Here is an 18268-nt window from a genome sequence, read left to right on the forward strand (position 1 = left end):
GCGTGGACGAACGAATTCCGAGTTTCTGACTGACAGCATATCTGTTATCTGTATGCCACGCTAGGATTTGTCTTTCTTCCATTTATTGTATCAACTTGAGTTTTCAATTTACATAAGTTCTAGAAACAGCATAAGTGCTACCTAATTAATAAGTGACCTGTGAAATTAGTGTAGATTATGGTCTGTTTGCTTTGATATATGTACCAGAAGTTGGACCTTGAAGTGATTCACAGAAGTGATTATAAAAATAATGGTGTCTGTCATTTATATGACTACTTACAAAACAGTATTGTTTATAAATTCTATCAATTGCGACTTGTAAAGTTTTGAAGTGATGAAAACATATAATTCTTAAATATTTTAGAAAGTGTCCCTTTCGAGTGAGGCTTTTGAATTTGTTTATTAAAAAAATTGCCTAATTGAAGGCAAATTATTAGTAGTGTACCTACCCATTATAATTACAGAGGTGAGTACATAATATACTCATGTTACATTAATTCTTATAAAATTGTTTTTTTTTTTGTTTTTTTCTGATCAATTATTTTAATTGTAAACAACATATTAAATTACTCATAATTCTTACATAATACAGCAAAAGATAATATAGATATTTATTATGCATGTAAATACATTACCTACAACATGAAACACTCCAATCCACTAGAAGTGTTCCTATGAGTAGGTATGAACTAATTTTATGTATGTAATTTCTTATAAGCTTATTTTCTCTTTATTACGTATAATAAAACATATTATTGCACAATGCACAGATATAAAATAAAAAGGAATCTTCATCATACAAATTGGTGGCCTTATCGACCTTAAGCGTTGTGTTATTTTCTCAATTTGAAGAGACTACCTGTATCCCTGGCTTCTATTCTCCCCCTGTATTGACTATCATTTCTTCTATTATTTATAAATTGTAATTAATAATAGAATACACTGACCAACTGATTATATTTATTGCAAAACAGTTGTTTATGTTGCTTGAATATTGATTTTTTGTTTTAATTGAAGCTAGTTTAAAGTAATTATAGCTTTATATTATGTATGCAAGTAATATGCACATAATTTCTATTCAATTTTGCTCAAAAGTTTCCTTAATTTACTATTTAAATTGTCCTACTCTTAAAACAATAAGTACTTGTTTGAAGATTTTTTTTGGATTAAGTGAATAGGCTTTATGCATAAAGCATTGAAATGAGATTCCTTTGACAACTTCTGGAAAAATAAATTGTTAAAAATATAATAACATTACTAGCCTACCACCCGCCGCTTTGCCTGCTTTCTCTAAAACCTATCTATCAAGTTGGATCGAACTGCACATGGTGTGCGAATTTTATTATAATCGGTTAAGTGGTTTAGGAGTCCATTGAGGACAAACATTGTGACACGAGATTTATGTATATTAAGAAGATTTCATGTCTTCTTAGGCACATAATATATCCTTTCTGTTTTGCATTATGTCATTAATGAATTATGAATAAGCCAGTTACTCTTACAAAGACCCTCACTACAAATTGACCTAATCCATGCTAGCTAATATCTGAGTTTTATAAACTCAGATATTAATTATTATACCTATCAAACCAAAAAAAAAATTGTATACAGTTGAATTGTATACAATCTAATGTATTGCATTTTGCGAAAATGGTTAAATACCTACTGAACATACCTCTCAATATTTTCTTACTTGAAAACAGTTCAATACATATAATATGTTTATTGGCGTTTTTGACTCACTTTCTTCTTTTGCTTATAAAGTTGGTGCTTTGATCTGGTTATTATTGTTTAAAAAATCCTTAAGTTTCAACTAATTAACATGCTTAGGATCTAAGATAAGTACTATTACAGTACTAGGTATATGAACATTTCTATGTTTTGAGATTAATATTCTAGAAAATTTACTTGTAGTTAACCTGTGCAAAAATATTTGTTTTAAATTGCTATACCATAATATATATTGATGACCATGCAATCAGCATTATCAGTATTATCAGAATAATTAAGGCATCAAATTATAGTATATTTTTTTTTACTTAAATATGCAATTAGCATTTGCCCTTAGTCTATAATTGCATTTACAGTTAATTTTAAACAATTGCAATGATACAAATGTGCTGTAAAAACTGAAATGAAATGAAATTATCTCCAAAATTGAGTAAATTGGCACACTCACATATTTTATGATTTTTAAATAATTTGGGAACTTGATCTTACCTAAAAAAATATTTGGAAACTGTTGGTATTTTTGTAACTAATGAACTTGTAACGAGAAATATGGATACAAAATTCTTGTATTAGATCTATCTTATTGGATGCTACTAAGAATATTATCAACCGAAAGGCTAGGTACGTCGTACGTCATCTGGGTTAGGCATGGGCGTTGAATCAACGGACTAGTTAAATTAACCGTCTATGTACATTCAACGATTCGACTAGTCCATCGCTCACCAACGCACTAGTTGAATTCAACGACTAAACAAAAGAGTCGAAACGCTCGTCAACGCGTCCGCGACGGTTAACTCTTCGACGTGGCCGTATAATAGTCCACCGTAGACGGCTAAACGACTCGTCGTAGACGGCTCGTCAGTCGACACGTTTGTATTAGGTAACTATCAACTTGCGACGCGACCGCGACGCGTCGCGAGTTGATAGTTCAATATTTTTACCGTTAATTCCGTTTGACTTTTAATGAGATTACTATGATCAATGCTCGAAATATTGAAAAAAAAAAGGAGATTAATTTGTATTAATTTGATATTATTGAATTGTCTGAAAAATCTAAGATATTTCTTTTATTCAGTTAATTTATTGCATATCATAAGGATTACCTACCTATAATAATATATTGAATAATGTTAATATATCGACTATAACTAACGACTTAAAACGACAAGTTAAATCATAAACAAAAACTTGGTAATAGATAGGTGATATATAATATATAATTGGTAAAAAATAGCTTTGACTTTTAAAGTGAAACTTTTATTACATCGTCTCAAACTTTTTGGTCTGTGTAGCGCATGTCGCGTGACGCACGATACGTACGATAATTATCGTACAAATACGATAATTTTTAGTTAAATGTCTAGTGTGAAAAAAAGTTTCACTTTTACCGTGGTTTCATAAAACCACACAACTTTTTTCTTTACTAGAGACAACCCTGACATTGAATTCTTTGAAAATCTATAATTCGTAATAACTTCGTGGTAAGAATGTGGAATTTTACATGTAGAGTGTAGACCTCAGTTCAAGGTAACGAACGTTCGATTACCAATACCGTCGCGCGTCGGTCGACCGTGTCAATCGTTGTCAATTCGTTTCAGTTTACACATCGACTAGTCGAAGATTTTAACTAGTTGATCGACTAGTTAATGAACGACATTTAACGGTCTAGTCTCGTTGATGAAAAATGCGTCGACGACCCATTCCTAATCTGGGTAGAATCAAGAATGAAGTTATTAGGTAACGCTAAAAGATGTCGCTAATAAGCGCATGCGCGTAAGTACGCGAAGTCGTAAATACATCGGGCATCGTCAAACAGAAATCAAACGACGATACTGTAACGTGAGTTCAAGTTGTTTCGAGTGCCAGTTGAATTTTCTTAACGTGGTACATATATCTGTGCTAATTTTAATTTCATTTAAAGAGATGCGATTCCTTTTAAACTGGTTAATACTTTTAAACATGAAGATCAAACAATTGAGCTGTAAATTTGTATGTAAACACATCGGCAACAATAGAATTGTTACAGGTCACAAGAATTTAATAGCAGTATTTTGTAAGGCATGAAGTAATATTTGTAATAGAAAATAATGGATTTCCTTACATTTCCAGACAGTAATGTCGGTGACGTAGGTATGTCAGCTGCTGCAGAGACGCTGCCGGCGTCCAGCTCGCGTAATCCTGGCCCTGCACCTACTTCCTCCACTCCCCCAACTCGTCAACCAGCTCTCAAACACACAGTTCATTGGTTTCGAAAAGGTTTACGTCTACACGATAATCCCGCTTTACGAGAGGGATTAGTTGATGCAGTCACTTTTCGATGCGTGTTTATAATTGATCCCTGGTTCGCAAGTTCCTCGAATGTCGGTATTAATAAATGGAGGTAAATATTATTCTTTCAATTAATATGTTTTTTTTCTCTTGGAAAATATTAATCGTTCATCATTTCAGATTCCTATTACAATGTCTGGAAGATTTGGATAGAAGCTTAAGAAAATTAAACTCTCGCCTTTTCGTGGTACGCGGACAGCCTGCAGATGCGTTACCTAAACTTTTTCGTGAGTGGGGCACTACGGCGCTCACTTTCGAAGAGGATCCTGAGCCCTATGGCAGGGTCCGGGATCACAATATTATGACGAAATGTCGCGAAGTCGGTATAACTGTTATTTCGCGCGTTTCACATACTTTATACAAACTTGACCAGTAAATATAGTTTTTGTACTTAGATTTGATGAATTATATTACTTTTAAATTTTTGTTATTTATCTGAATAGGAGGAATTAAAAAAAAAGTAACGTTTTCAGAATAATAGAAAGAAATGGAGGAAAAGCACCTCTAACATATCATCAATTCCAAGCTTTGATTGCGAGCATGCCCGCACCGCCTGCTGCAGAATCCGCGATTTCATTACAAAATTTAAATGGTGCGACGACTCCTCTTACGGTGGACCATGATGATCGTTTTGGAGTACCAACTTTGGAAGAACTTGGTTTGTATTGATATTATGTTTACTTGTCGATAGCACCATCATTTTTTATTTCATGGTAAAAACTAGGTAGTAGGTAGGCTTCTAGTACCTACACAAAAGAAAAAATAAAACGCAAGCCAAAAATCTCAAAATAAAAGCAATACGAAATTTACACGGGAACAAAGTTACGACACTGACTTCAAAAGAGTTGCACAAAAAAAGGGCTTTCGTAAACATTGGTTAGAATTGTCCAATTATAATTGAAAGGGCTTCCGTTGAAACGAAACTGTATTTTTCTCCTTTATGTTACTTTTCCGAAGTTTAAAAATGGTTAGATTATTTTTCTAATATATGATATATTTAATTATGTTAGCAATTAAACAGGTTGCATAATACACAATCCATCTTTAATTAAAGCTCTAAATAAAAGAGCAGCATACATCACACAATACGTTCGTTGTTTTTTTTTCAGCATTTTTTTACTTATTTTTTTCTACTTCAGGATTCGAAACCGAAGGTCTAAAGCCACCAGTGTGGATTGGTGGTGAAAACGAAGCCCTAGCTAGATTAGAGCGACACCTAGAGAGGAAAGCATGGGTAGCTTCATTTGGTCGACCTAAAATGACACCGCAATCGTTGTTAGCCAGCCAAACGGGATTATCGCCCTATTTAAGGTATCCTTCATGAAAATCGGCACATATACATGAACACTGTATGTATTTAAGGCGACATTTTTCTAATCATAATTTGTTCACTTATAGTAGAGCCATTTTAATAGGCAACATTTGACAGTACAACAAAATTCAACAACGTAACCTAGTAACGACGACATAGAATAACATGATATTTCGTTTTGTTAGAACTGCACATTTGCTTAACTTTTTTCAATTACGATTACATATTTATAATAATGATGACCGATACAAGTAATTTTAAGATTTCATTTTACTGATAAACCATACTAAACATAATAAACAATTTCTGAATTGAAGAACTGACGTCGCTACAATTTTGTGTCAATAAACCTTTTTTCTTTTTAAATACTAGAGACGTTACTCTAAAAATCGAAATCTGACATCTAGAATCGACTGCATTGATTACTTGTGAATAAAAATCATCATAAATTAATAAATTCGATTGACAAATGTTTCAAATCCGTATCGATTAATTCACTTTAATCGATGTTTTTAAGCAGGTTACCTCTCTTCGTAGATAAAATTGATAGACGTCAAATGTTGCCTATTAAATTGGCTCGACTATAATTCATTTTATACTTCACATAATCATCCAATCATGTCTATTTATACTTAAGATTAAGATTAACAATTTTTATTTGATAAGAGTGAAATATATTTTTTTACTAAAAATTTAAAATTATTACTAAAAAAATAAAAAAAAAAACGATTATAAATATTTTAACGAATAATTTTTCATTTTAGATTCGGATGTCTTTCGACGCGTCTATTTTATTATCAGTTAACAGAACTCTATAAGAGGATAAAAAGAGTTCGGCCACCCCTGTCTTTACATGGCCAAATATTGTGGAGAGAATTTTTTTATTGTGCAGCAACTCGCAACCCTAATTTTGACAGAATGGTAGGAAATCCTATTTGCGTACAAATTCCGTGGGAGAAAAATCAAGATGCTTTAGCAAAATGGGCGAATGTGAGTATTGTTATATATGTCGTGGCCATATCGTAGATTTGCTCATTTCATGAATTGGCCAACATATGTAGTTTGATCAGATCGTTAAATCGTCAACGTTTCACGATTTGGTCATCGACATTTGGCCAGATCGTATAAAATATAGGTTAGGTTACATTTTAATAAGCAACGCACGAGCCGAGCGAGCAAAGCGAGCGTGCCGCGGCAGCGGCCGGGGAGGGCTAGAAGCGAATCGCTTTTTAAAAAAGAAACAAAAATGGTCGCATTTTGTGAAATGGCCATCTACGTTTGGCCAGATCGACGATCTGGTCAAATGTGGATGGCCAAATCGTGAAACGTTGACGGTTTAACGATCTGGCCAAACTAAATTGGCCATTAGATATGATCGATCATTTCGTGAAATGGTCGCATTTCATGAAATGATTGGATGTGTATTGGCCACATCATGATGTGGTTTGAGCAGATCAATGATAAGAAATCGTTTCTCGATATGGCCAATTAAACGCGCGGTTTTTTCATGAAATGATCAATATTATTTCATCATATCGTACAATAGATACAAGCGCTGTGTTTATGTGATAAGATGGCGGCCGCTGTCGAAAATTGTATTATTCGCAGTTTAAAACTTCATTATTCGTTTAATTACAATATGAAAAAGTCATATCAAAGAATTTACGACGAAGAGGTTCGAGTAAAATGGAAACTGCGGATATCTTATATTGAAGAAAAAATGCGTCTAAAATCTGTCCTATATCCTACAACATATATTAATACAATTGTTTCTTGAATTTATATTTTTTGGTTTTTATGGCATTCAAATGCTTTATAAATATAAATTTATAAAGAATAGAAAAAATTCGATCACGAGGCGGGACTCGAACCCGCATCCTTCGCGCCATTCCGGGGCGGTTGCCTAACCAACTCAGCCACTCGTGACCCGCCTGAGTAATCGAATTTATTCTATCCTTTCAGTTTTATGTGTCTTAAGCACAGAACAGTAAGAACATAATAGAAGTGCGATGTGGGCGTGGCCCACGTGTCACTAGTAAGGTAAGATCACCTAACTCGCTCTCAGTTGTGCGCAGAAAAATATTCGAGTCGGTTGTCAACTGTCAAACCTTATTTCCATATTTATTCATTATTTAAAGCGTGTTGTTCGGTATTAGAGTGGAAAAATGATAGCAGACGAAATAATATCAGCAATCGAGGCATTTCATACCATCGGTAAGTCTTATTTTAATTTATTTTAAATATATTTTATGTTACAACTTCGCTTGTCGTAATTTGTCAAAAATTTATAAAAATATTAAGTCAAAATGAACCTTAATCCATAAGAAATAAGTACTAATATAGATTGAACAGCAAACAAGACTTTCTGGAATATTATTGAAATAAACAAACGAATGTCGGATTAGTGATGCATGTGGCGCATATCGACAGTATCGATACTTTAAAAAAGACAAACATTTTAAATATTAAATTTTATTCTATTTTTCCTTAGCTTTCATTTGTCCTATTTATTTATAGATTTTCGAAAGAGCCTAATTTAAAAGAGAAATGGATAATAAATGCAACGTGACGAGTTAACTGGATGCCGAACAGCAATAAGCAGTCTAACAAAGGCCACCGATACATCAAACCTACGGCAGTTCCAAGATTTAAAATAATGCATATTTTCTGTTTGTTTTGTAAATATAGATTTATACTATTCTATTCCGTTTTTTATTTAAATATAATAATACGAAAAGACGTACTTAGTAGTAATAAACATACTACAAAATGTGACACATTATCCTATACTCATATAATAGAAAGAAAAAAAAATGCACAAAAATATATTTATTTGTGAATTATCGATAACAAGGCTGACATCCCTTAGAGCATAGCATCAGGTTAATGTCAAGTTAATGTCATTAATTTAGAGTGACACAAATTTCAACCTTATCTTTATGTGTAGAGGTTCAAAGTTATATGTATTGAAAACCAACGCCATCTGTTGTGGAATAGCTGAATGTTTTCGAATTTGGAATTTCTGAGCAAAGAGAAACAAAACAGCTAATATACCTAGGGATGTTATACTAAAATAAACCGTAACTTGGTTCGTTAGGGTACATATTGAAATGCTGAATTTATAACCTAAGTCAGTTTTTACTCAAATTAAGCTGTCCAATCAAAGGCATAGTTTACTTGTAGTGTACTGTATAACTATCGGTTTAAATGTGTGGGTTTGGCGACACTGGTTTTCATACTAATGATGACATTATAGCACTTCTATTATGTTCTTACTGTTCTGTGGTCTTAAGGGACACACGGCGCGCCATCTATTGAGATGATTTAACAACCATCTCAACCAATATGAAGCACTTTTCAGTGAATACAATATTGTAACGATGGAACACGACCTTTTCTTGAATTTATATTTTTTGGTTTTTATGGCATTCAAATGCTTTATAAATATAAATTTATAAAGAATAGAAAAAATTCGATCACGAGGCGGGACTCGAACCCGCATCCTTCGCGCCATTCCGGGGCGGATGCCTAACCAACTCAGCCACTCGTGACCCGCCTGAGTAATCGAATTTATTCTATCCTTTCAATTTTATGTGTCTTAAGGGACACACCGCGCGCCATCGGTCCAACGGTTTATACTGCAGGGCGTGTCAAAGAAATATTATACATACATACATAAACTCGAAAAACATAACCCTCTTTTTTCCGTAGTCGGGGGAAAATTTGGGAAATTTTTCAATATCTGGCAACATTACACGCACACAGAAGCACCGTGTACGTACAGTGCAGCGGCGAAATGACAGCACACATAGCTTTATTGAAAATGACGATAAATTATTCGGTTTAGTTCGGCAACGCTCCATCTGTCTTTTATTTCGTAATCTAAGCGTTGACGATTTAACGATCTTATCAAACTATGGTATAAACGTGCACAATCTTTAACTTCTTATAAACGTCTAATACATAAATATTATTTTGATCTGGAATATGGCTCTGAGTAGTGACCTTAATACTTTAAGTAATTAATTAATATTATATTTTTATATGTGTATGTTTATCATTTAGTAGGTATATATTATTATGTAATTATTAAGTAATATGTATGTTTATAAAATATTGTTTAGTTTTTAAAATAAGATTTTGATGCCTCCCTTTATACAGCAAACACTTGTCCTTTGCCTAAGGGGTCGCCTGGTAGAGATCACTCTGAAGTGATAAGGCCGCCCCGTTACACATATTAAAGCTGTAACTTTGTGATTTATTAGGTTTATACTATTATATTTTATAAAAACAATGTGTGTAATGAAGTGTCAAATAAATAAATAAAATAAATATGTTGGCCATTTCATGAAATGAGCAACGATGTGGCCACGACAGAGACACGTTATCTTATTTATTTACGATTTCAAACACTATTAAAATTTGTACTGCCCGCCCATTGTTATAGTTATTCGTTTTCAATTCGAAGCAAAAAATAAACTTAATTTTGAATAAAATATTATGCTAATTAGTAGTATTTATTTTTTAAATCTCGTATTTGCACAACCTTGAAGCTTAATTTTTTTTAATTATCAATTATAATTTTAGGGTCAAACTGGTTTTCCATGGATCGATGCTATTATGATTCAGCTCAGAGAAGAAGGCTGGATCCACCATTTAGCAAGACATGCAGTGGCCTGTTTTTTAACTCGGGGTGATTTATGGATCTCATGGGAAGAAGGGATGAAGGCAAGTTTCAAAGGTTTAATTGTATATATAGTTTTCTTTGCTATTTTTAAGCTCTGAAGAATGTTGTATGAACAATTTGAGTCCTAGTGTCAAAATGGCATAAAATCAACCTTAAGAGTTAAAAATCCTCAATATGCCTATCGCCTACACATAATATGTGAAGAGTACCTTAAATAGTACAAGACTTGAAAACCAAAAATTACAAAACAAACTGTATTATGATGTATATATATACAGTGGTGGTCACATAATTAAAGACACTAAGAACATTTTATACTTCCCAAGACACTTCTCTCAACATTTTTTTTACACTACCATTGGAACTTGTTAAATAATTTTAAAATATTCAGGTATGTGTTGTCTAATGCTAAACTAAATTTTATCTACAAAACTTGTCGGTTTGTTAGATTTTATTCGGTTCATCCTTACTACTAGCAGTTTAAACCTAGCAAAGGTCTGGCCATATAATTAAAGACATTAGACTCGCTTATAAGAAATATAAAAAAAATATTATTTTAATGAGATTATTTTTACAACACAAATACCTGACGTATTTACAAAACATTTGTACACTTTTCAATATTTGGTTGCATGTCCTTTGGCACTAATGAGTAATGACGGTTTACATCTCTTGGGCATGGAAACAACTAGTTTTGTTCAAGTTGCATCACTAAATTGGTTCCATTCTTCGAAAATGTTTTGCAAAGTTAATCGACGTTTGATGATCGCTTTGCCGCGACTTCTTTCTTTCTTGATTTCATAAGTTTTCGATCGGATTTGAATCTGGACTGTGAGGGGGCCAATCCAAAACAGTTACAGATTGGTTCCTTAACAAGCACTTCACTACTTTTGCTGTGTGCTTAGGATCATTATCGTGTTGAAAAGTCCAAACAACAGGTAAATTTTCCTCTGCATAGGACAGCATGGATTGCTCTAAAATATACTTGTACTGGAATTTGTCCATATTGCCTTCTGTCTTTTTGACAGGTCCAACACCAAGTCCAGAAAAACAGCGCCACACTTTGATATTTCCACCCCCATGTATGACTACTTTTTAGAGTATCTTGGATCCATTACCTTATTGAGATGGCGTCTTACATATTGTTTTCTGACAGAATTAATCATATTAATCTTAGTTTCATGCAGAAACAGCACATGTTTCCATTCTCGTTCAGTCCAGTGTTCGTATTTTGTAGCAAAGTGAAATCTTGCCTTCACATTTTGTTTTTTCAAAAGTGGTACTTTCCGAGATACTCTTCAGTGCAAGTTTTCCTCACACAGTCTCCGTCTAATTGTGCTTGCAGACCCCCCTTCAAGCCTGCTGCACCATACAACTCTGAACTGTATCAGTTCCGACCCTTTACATGGATCTTTTTAGCCAACAACACCATTTTTTAATCTTTCGGCCGATTAGTTTCACCTGGTTTTGCTTTTCTGAGTACGTTTTCGGTCGTGTGGAACATCTTGACATATTTAATAGCATTCATAACTATATCCTTGAAACAGTTTAATTATCATGAAAGTTAGAAATATTTTTTCTTGCGGAGGAGTCGCAACTCTTGTTTTTAACCATAGTAATTGATATTAAAACTATTAAACGTATGAATTTTAATTTTAAAAGTTAAAAATAACCAAGAAAATTATAGTGTCAACGATTTATGAAATTACGCGACAAAAGGAAGTAAAGCACAATGCTGTTTCTTTTTATTTAAAAAAAATTTAAACTCATTTCTTGTTGTCTTTAATTAAGGCGACTACACCACCGAAACTAGCGCCCCCCCAACATTTTATTTTTTTTACTCCTAAACCAGATCAAATTTAAAAAATCTAGCTCGGTACTTTGCTAGTATATTACTTGTAGTATTTTTGGTATTACTTTTCATTATTTTGCATTCGGTAAATTAGGAGAACTTTTGATTACCGCCAAAAGTGGCCACTTTTGGCGGTAATCAAAAGTTCTCTAGAATAATGAACAGTTAGAATAGTGAAAAGTAATACCAAAAATACTACAAGTAATATACTAGCAAAGTACCGAGCTAGATTTTTTAAATTTGATCTGGTTAAGGAGTAAAAAAATAAAATGTTCGGTGTCGCTAGTTTCGGTGGTGTAGGCCTCTTAAGTGGCCAGCTATACGTACGTTAACAAAGTTTGTGTTACATTCCCACAGAGAGCAAGTGTCGAAACTAACAAGGAATATAACTATTTTTTGTCCCTCATTTTAAAGAATATATTGTCTTGTATGGTTTAATAAAAATAATACTAGATTAAATACCTTTTTCAGATAATTGTACTTCCTAATGTAAATATTTTATGGTCAATTAGAGGGTGTCTTTAATTATGTGACCACCACTGTATATATATATTTTGCACGCCTCATAAGCGAAGCGTTGAGGTGGGTACTACTGTCACTTCGCGCAAAACATCTGATTTTTCAAACTTAAAATGTCTTTATGTATCATACATTGCACTTGTAAGATAATGCATAATTTTTTTTTTTTAATAATTCAATAATTTTATTATCCAAAATAATATGATACATACAATATAAGAACCCTTGTTCCCACACTAGGATTCCCTGTGTCGTGGGAACAAGTTTCTTCCATTTGCATAAAATTTTTACAAAAAAACAAATTTTTTAATAATTATACAATACAAATTATATAAATCACTGTTAAACATGCGTGTGTATGTGTGTTTGTGTGTGTGGGTGTGCGCGTGTGTGTATGTGTGTGTTTGGGTGTGTGTGAGTAATTTAGATAGGTCTCTATACTTCCAACTTCAAAATCTCTTCCGTCTGAATATAATCAAGGCCTTTCATCCATACTTTTAGTGACTTTTTTAGTTTACATCTAGTCATTTTAAAAATATTTAATGTATTGTTAATTTTAGTATATAAGTAAGGACCTAAGAAAGAGAAAGATTTCTGAGCAAAAGAGGTATGAGTGGCTGGAGTTTGCCATATAAGACGTCTACTTTCTGGATTTGTTAAAGTTCTATTAGCTGACTTATGAAATTTTAAAATGAGTGCCATTAAAAATAACTTCCGTACACTAAGAAAGCCGGTTTCTAGATACAGTTGCGTTGTTGAGAATCGTAAGTGTTTTTTATACGCCACTTTTATTACTGCCCTTTGTGCCCTTTCCACCCTCAGTAGTGTGCTTTTACAAGCTGCACCCCATGCACATATTCCGTAACACAGAAGCGACTGACACAGCGCTGTGTATATAATACGCATCGTTTCTGTATCAGCCACATTTCTTAATAGTCTGAATATGTACATGAGTTTACGAACTCTGGAGCTTAGAGCACGTGCTTGGGTCTCCCATGTTAGTTTCTTGTCAATTATGACACCAAGATATTTAGTTTCATCTACTATTTGGAGGTTAGGGCACGAGCATAGTGGTGTACCATCTTTGCAGTGATGGATGGTAAACCTCATATCTACCCCAGGTGCCGTTTTTAGTGTTGTGTGAAAACAAACAACTTTTGTTTTGTCGGTGTTTAGGGTAAGTAGATTACTTTGCAGCCAACTTGCCATTATTTGAAGACCTGCTTGGGCTACACCAACGACTCCAGCCCAGTCGCGCTCGTAGAATATAACAGCAGTGTGCCTAGTGCGAGTTTTCATCGAGTACGAAACGTTACTATCGCGTCTGCGTCACAGCGAAATTTGTATGGGGAATCAAAGCTTCCCCATACGTCCGCTAGGGGCGCTGTTCGATTTCCCATACTAATTCGGCTGTGACGCAAACGCGATAGTTACGTTTCGTACTCGATGAAAACTCGCACTAGGCACACAGTATCATCTGCGAAGGCAAAAACTTGAGCCTGAAGCATGTTCAATGAGCAGAAGTCGTTGATGTAGACCAAGAAAAGGGTAGGACCTAAAACACTACCCTGAGGAACGCCGAAATTTATAGATTTAATATCACTACAGAAGCTTTCCAACTTTACCCGCTGTAACCGCTGAGATAGATATGAGGAAAACCATTCCAGAGGTAAACCTCTAATTCCCACACACTCAAGTTTCCTGAGAAGGATTTTTCGAGAAACAGTATCAAATGCTTTTGCCAGATCCAGGAAAACGCCAGCACATCTGTAGCCACCATCTAATTTAGTAACAATAAAGTCAACCAATGATGTGATGGCATCCTCCGTAGATCTGGCAGCTCGAAACCCGTATTGGTTAGGTGATAATATTTTTTCCTTCTCTAGAAAGCGCATCAGTCGGCTGTTTACTATTTTTTCTATAATTTTAGATAGTGAGCTAAGAAGAGAAATAGGCCTATAGTTGGATGGTGTATTAGGGTCACCTTGTTTAAAAATTGGACAGACATTAGCAAGTTTGCAACAGCTAGGAAATAAAACTAGTACATACATACATAGTATATGTATAATACATACATAGTGTAGGACATACACACACATATTAAGAAAAAACACTATTTTTAACATTCATGATATTTTTGATGTCATTTTTGTTATTTAAACTAGTTAAAAAACAGTTTAAAAAAGTTCTGTCTTGGACGTCCGTGTGTCCAGGATGTGCGGAGGATTTTCTTGTTAACACGATAGCGACCGAAATACTTTACTAATCGAGTCTTTTTTTTTCTCTTACGCTTGAGTATGCTCAGGAATAGAACCCTTTCATTTTTCAGGGTCTGATTCGATGTGGTTTAATTGTTATTAAATAAACAAAAAAAAAATATCGACTGTTCTCCATAATTTTAGTATATCTATATATATTCTTTATTTATTTATTTTTTTATATTTATAGTGTACTCAAAATTCACCATTATAAACTCGATTATTTATACTATAAGCCAAGGTTTAAAAAAATAAGTTGGTAGTCAGTCCCTTAAACCTGCGCAGTTTCACATCTAGGTGGGGCCACAAGAAAAATAGCTCAATTATTACGGTACCGCTTTCTTTACTTTTCTAACTGTTTCATTTTATTTCTTTTTTATATTTATAGTGTACTCTTTATAAATAATCAATTTTATTGTAAAGGATGACATTATGAGGCGTGCACTTTTGGATTTTCCAAACTATTTTAACTATTTAAAATACATATATGACTAAACAAAAAAAAAAATGCAAATAGTGGAGTGGTTTTTTTTCGAACTTTAACTGTCTCTCTAAAAGATTTTGTTTTCAGGTATTTGATGAGCTACTATTAGATGCAGATTGGTCTGTGAATGCGGGCATGTGGATGTGGTTATCCTGTTCTTCCTTTTTTCAACAATTTTTTCACTGCTACTGCCCTGTTAGATTTGGACGTAAAACGGATCCTAATGGTGACTTTATCAGGTAAATAAGACATCTATCAAATGTAATGCAAGAATGCTGTTGTTTTTAAACATTATTATGTTTACATTGTGATTGAATATTTTGACATAATTTAAATAAATTTTATACACATACATAATTACTACTATTTTTTCAGAAAATATATTCCAGCATTGAAGAATATGCCAACTAGGTATATTCATGAACCATGGGTGTCGCCAGACTCTGTTCAACAAGCAGCTCGGTGTATCATTGGCAGGGATTATCCACTGCCTATGGTGGACCACACGAAGGCGTCACAAATTAATATCGAACGTATAAAACAAGTTTATGCGCAACTCGCTAAATATAAACCTCAAGGTATTACAGTAGTTTTGTTTTATTGTATTTTTTTTTCTATAGAAGCTAAATTTATTGTGATTGCAGGTGTGATCAACCAAGTCATACAACGCCCAAATGTCATGCAATCGTCACCTAGTCCAACATCAATAATTGCAAGTATTAATCAATCTAATTACTTGTGCAGTCAAATAACAGAGGTGCAAAACACGACGACTCCTTCCGCTCAAGAATTAAAAGAGGATGACATATTCATCCGACCTAATAATGTTGATACAAAACCACCTTTGTTTAAGCAAGTTTTATTTGTTCATCAAAAGGCTAAGTTGGTGCAGCAATCGAGTTCCTGTCCACCACCCAAAGAACATTATCTCATGAATGGTGAGCTTAATATTTACAAAATGAATAACACTGAGGATTTGCAAAATTCCAATAAGAATGAAAATTGTAACCATAAAAATCTCACACTGAGTAGATGTAATGCTAATTTCAACAAAAACCAGTTTGAAAAGAATTCAGATACAAGTGGAACTTATGCACAAAGCATTAAAATTGTTGAATATGAAGATGAAAAACCTAAACTGTTCATGATGTCAAATGGTATTGTGCCCCACAATAATCTAAAAGACAATTACCTTAATTCTTCGTTAATTAAAGAATATGACGCAGACAACAAAAAATCTATAACCAAAGGTGGTAAAATTCACCAAATTGTAATAAATAATGATAGACAATTTCTTGGAGTGCCAGATAAAAATACTGAGCAACATGAAAACTAGGGTTTATAGTATTTTTATGTTGTGATCCTGAACTGTATTTAAGTTGTAATTTAAGTGTGGAAAACACGATTTTTTATAGATATTCCTTTAATAAAACTAAGTAAATTTTTGTAAAATACCTTGTTTTATTTATTGCATGTTACTCTGATGGTTTAACATTGTTTTCAATATTTAATGATGCTACAATTTCCATATGCTGCTTCTGCGCCTTTTGAACTTTCCTTGATTTTGCTGTGGGATTCTCTTTTGGAGTTTGTTTATTACAACGCAGCTCTTGTTTTATAGATGAAATTATGGAGACCTACAATTACAATCCAAAATGTTGGTTAATCTATCCCAGTCATAATAATATCATAATATGATTTAAATAATGTGAATATAAAAATATTAAATGATATTTTGCATAGGTATTATATTGTTATCAAAACATGTACTTACTGATTCTGGGATGTGAATATATCTAATATTTCGAGCTTGAACAAATAGATTTTCAAAAAAGTATTCATTTCCTTGTGGGTCACAATACACAGCTTTGTTTAGTGAAATATTCATATATCTAAAAAGAAATAAAAATGGAGCAGCTCTTTATCTAAGTGGCCTATTTAAAAGTAACATTATCTCATAGTCCACTTGACAAAATATTGTCAATGATGAGCCATTAATTTTATTTTGAATGTTGTTTAATATGAAGATTTAAACTTACCCATCAACAGATACTAGTTCTCCACAAACATATGTGTCATTTCTTAGATCTACTGTTATTTTTTTATCTTCCAATGATCTCACTAAACACAGTAATGTGTTGTGGTACATAAATCTTTCTATAGAGTAACCAACAAACATTTTGGAAACAGTATAAATGACTTATTTTATATAAAAAATACTGAAAAAGAAAAGAATGAGTAACTTTTTAAATAAACATTTTATTTATATTATATTAATACTACATTTTGCTACTATTTCATAATCCCTATGATAAAATTAGGGTTTAATTATGACTAATCTTTCGTCTGGTTTCGATTTTAATTCTAACTCAGCCTTTGTTAACAACCATTTTTCTTCTTGATTTTCAGCCCAAATGAAGTAACTCCCTCGATCTTTAGGTCCTGCTACAGGTATTTGAAATCTGGCCGTTTTTTGGTCACAATAATTTTTTTCATTGTCACTTAGTTTAAATCTCTTATCTTTAATTGGTTCTCCTAAATGATAAACAGCGCCTGGATGTGATCTTAACTTTTTGAGAGCAAGTTTATAATAATCTAAGTCCCTTACTTTGTCGACTAATTTTCTTTGCAGGTATAATCCAGTACTAGTGACTACCAATCCACCTATTGCGGCGATTTGTAGAAGTTTTGAATTGGAAACATTCATTTTGTAGGTACTTACTTACGAATAAAATTTCGTTTAAACTTGTGACACGAGGTTATGCACATAGGTACATGATTTTTCTCATGGCCCTCTGATGATTTAATATAAAAGGTATCACTGGATTTCCACCAAAATTTGAATGGTTAATATTAATGTTTGAAATGATAGAACATAAAACCAAATAATTATTCACCTTGTAAGTATTTAGGTATAATATTTGAAATTTGTATTTTGTACCAGTTTGTACCTACCAAATGACAATTTTGAATTCAACACACAGATCCTACAGAACTCTTACTATGTCAAAGTCAAACTTTTTTTCTCTATTTTGGTGGATAATGTGCTACGAAAGAAGTCTCGTAAACGCCACAGATCCATACTATTATTATAAAT

At 33.1% G+C, this 18268-nt stretch overlaps 2 protein-coding genes across 5 annotated transcripts; one reads left to right on the forward strand and one right to left on the reverse strand.

The window, feature by feature from the left end:
- Positions 1-10: 10 nt before the first annotated feature.
- On the forward strand, positions 11-16623 carry LOC123700634 (cryptochrome-1-like). Of its 2 annotated transcripts, none has more exons than XM_045647888.1 (10): positions 11-466; positions 3841-4111; positions 4180-4431; positions 4533-4717; positions 5199-5370; positions 6136-6361; positions 9959-10099; positions 15259-15410; positions 15547-15749; positions 15816-16623. In XM_045647888.1, the coding sequence occupies exons 2-10, from the start codon at positions 3864-3866 to the stop codon at positions 16505-16507; spliced, it is 2271 nt and encodes a 756-aa protein (XP_045503844.1). In that variant the 5' UTR covers positions 11-466; positions 3841-3863; the 3' UTR covers positions 16508-16623. The 2 variants fall into 2 exon arrangements, with proteins under 2 accessions (XP_045503844.1, XP_045503836.1); XM_045647880.1 differs by lacking the exon at positions 11-466 and adding an exon at positions 3483-3757.
- LOC123700647 (U7 snRNA-associated Sm-like protein LSm10) lies at positions 16613-18171 on the reverse strand. Of its 3 annotated transcripts, none has more exons than XM_045647911.1 (4): positions 18127-18171; positions 17211-17390; positions 16946-17063; positions 16613-16808 (listed from the first exon to the last, which is right to left on the reverse strand). In XM_045647911.1, exons 2-4 carry the CDS (start codon positions 17348-17350, stop codon positions 16647-16649), a joined length of 420 nt encoding a protein of 139 aa, XP_045503867.1. In that variant the 5' UTR covers positions 17351-17390; positions 18127-18171; the 3' UTR covers positions 16613-16646. The 3 variants fall into 3 exon arrangements, with proteins under 3 accessions (XP_045503867.1, XP_045503854.1, XP_045503862.1); XM_045647898.1 differs by having other exon boundaries at positions 17894-18143; XM_045647906.1 differs by lacking the exon at positions 18127-18171 and adding an exon at positions 18069-18123.
- Positions 18172-18268: the final 97 nt, after the last annotated feature.

The sequence above is a fragment of the Colias croceus genome, chromosome 2 (assembly GCF_905220415.1).
Source record: "Colias croceus chromosome 2, ilColCroc2.1".
Taxonomy (NCBI): domain Eukaryota; kingdom Metazoa; phylum Arthropoda; class Insecta; order Lepidoptera; family Pieridae; genus Colias; species Colias croceus.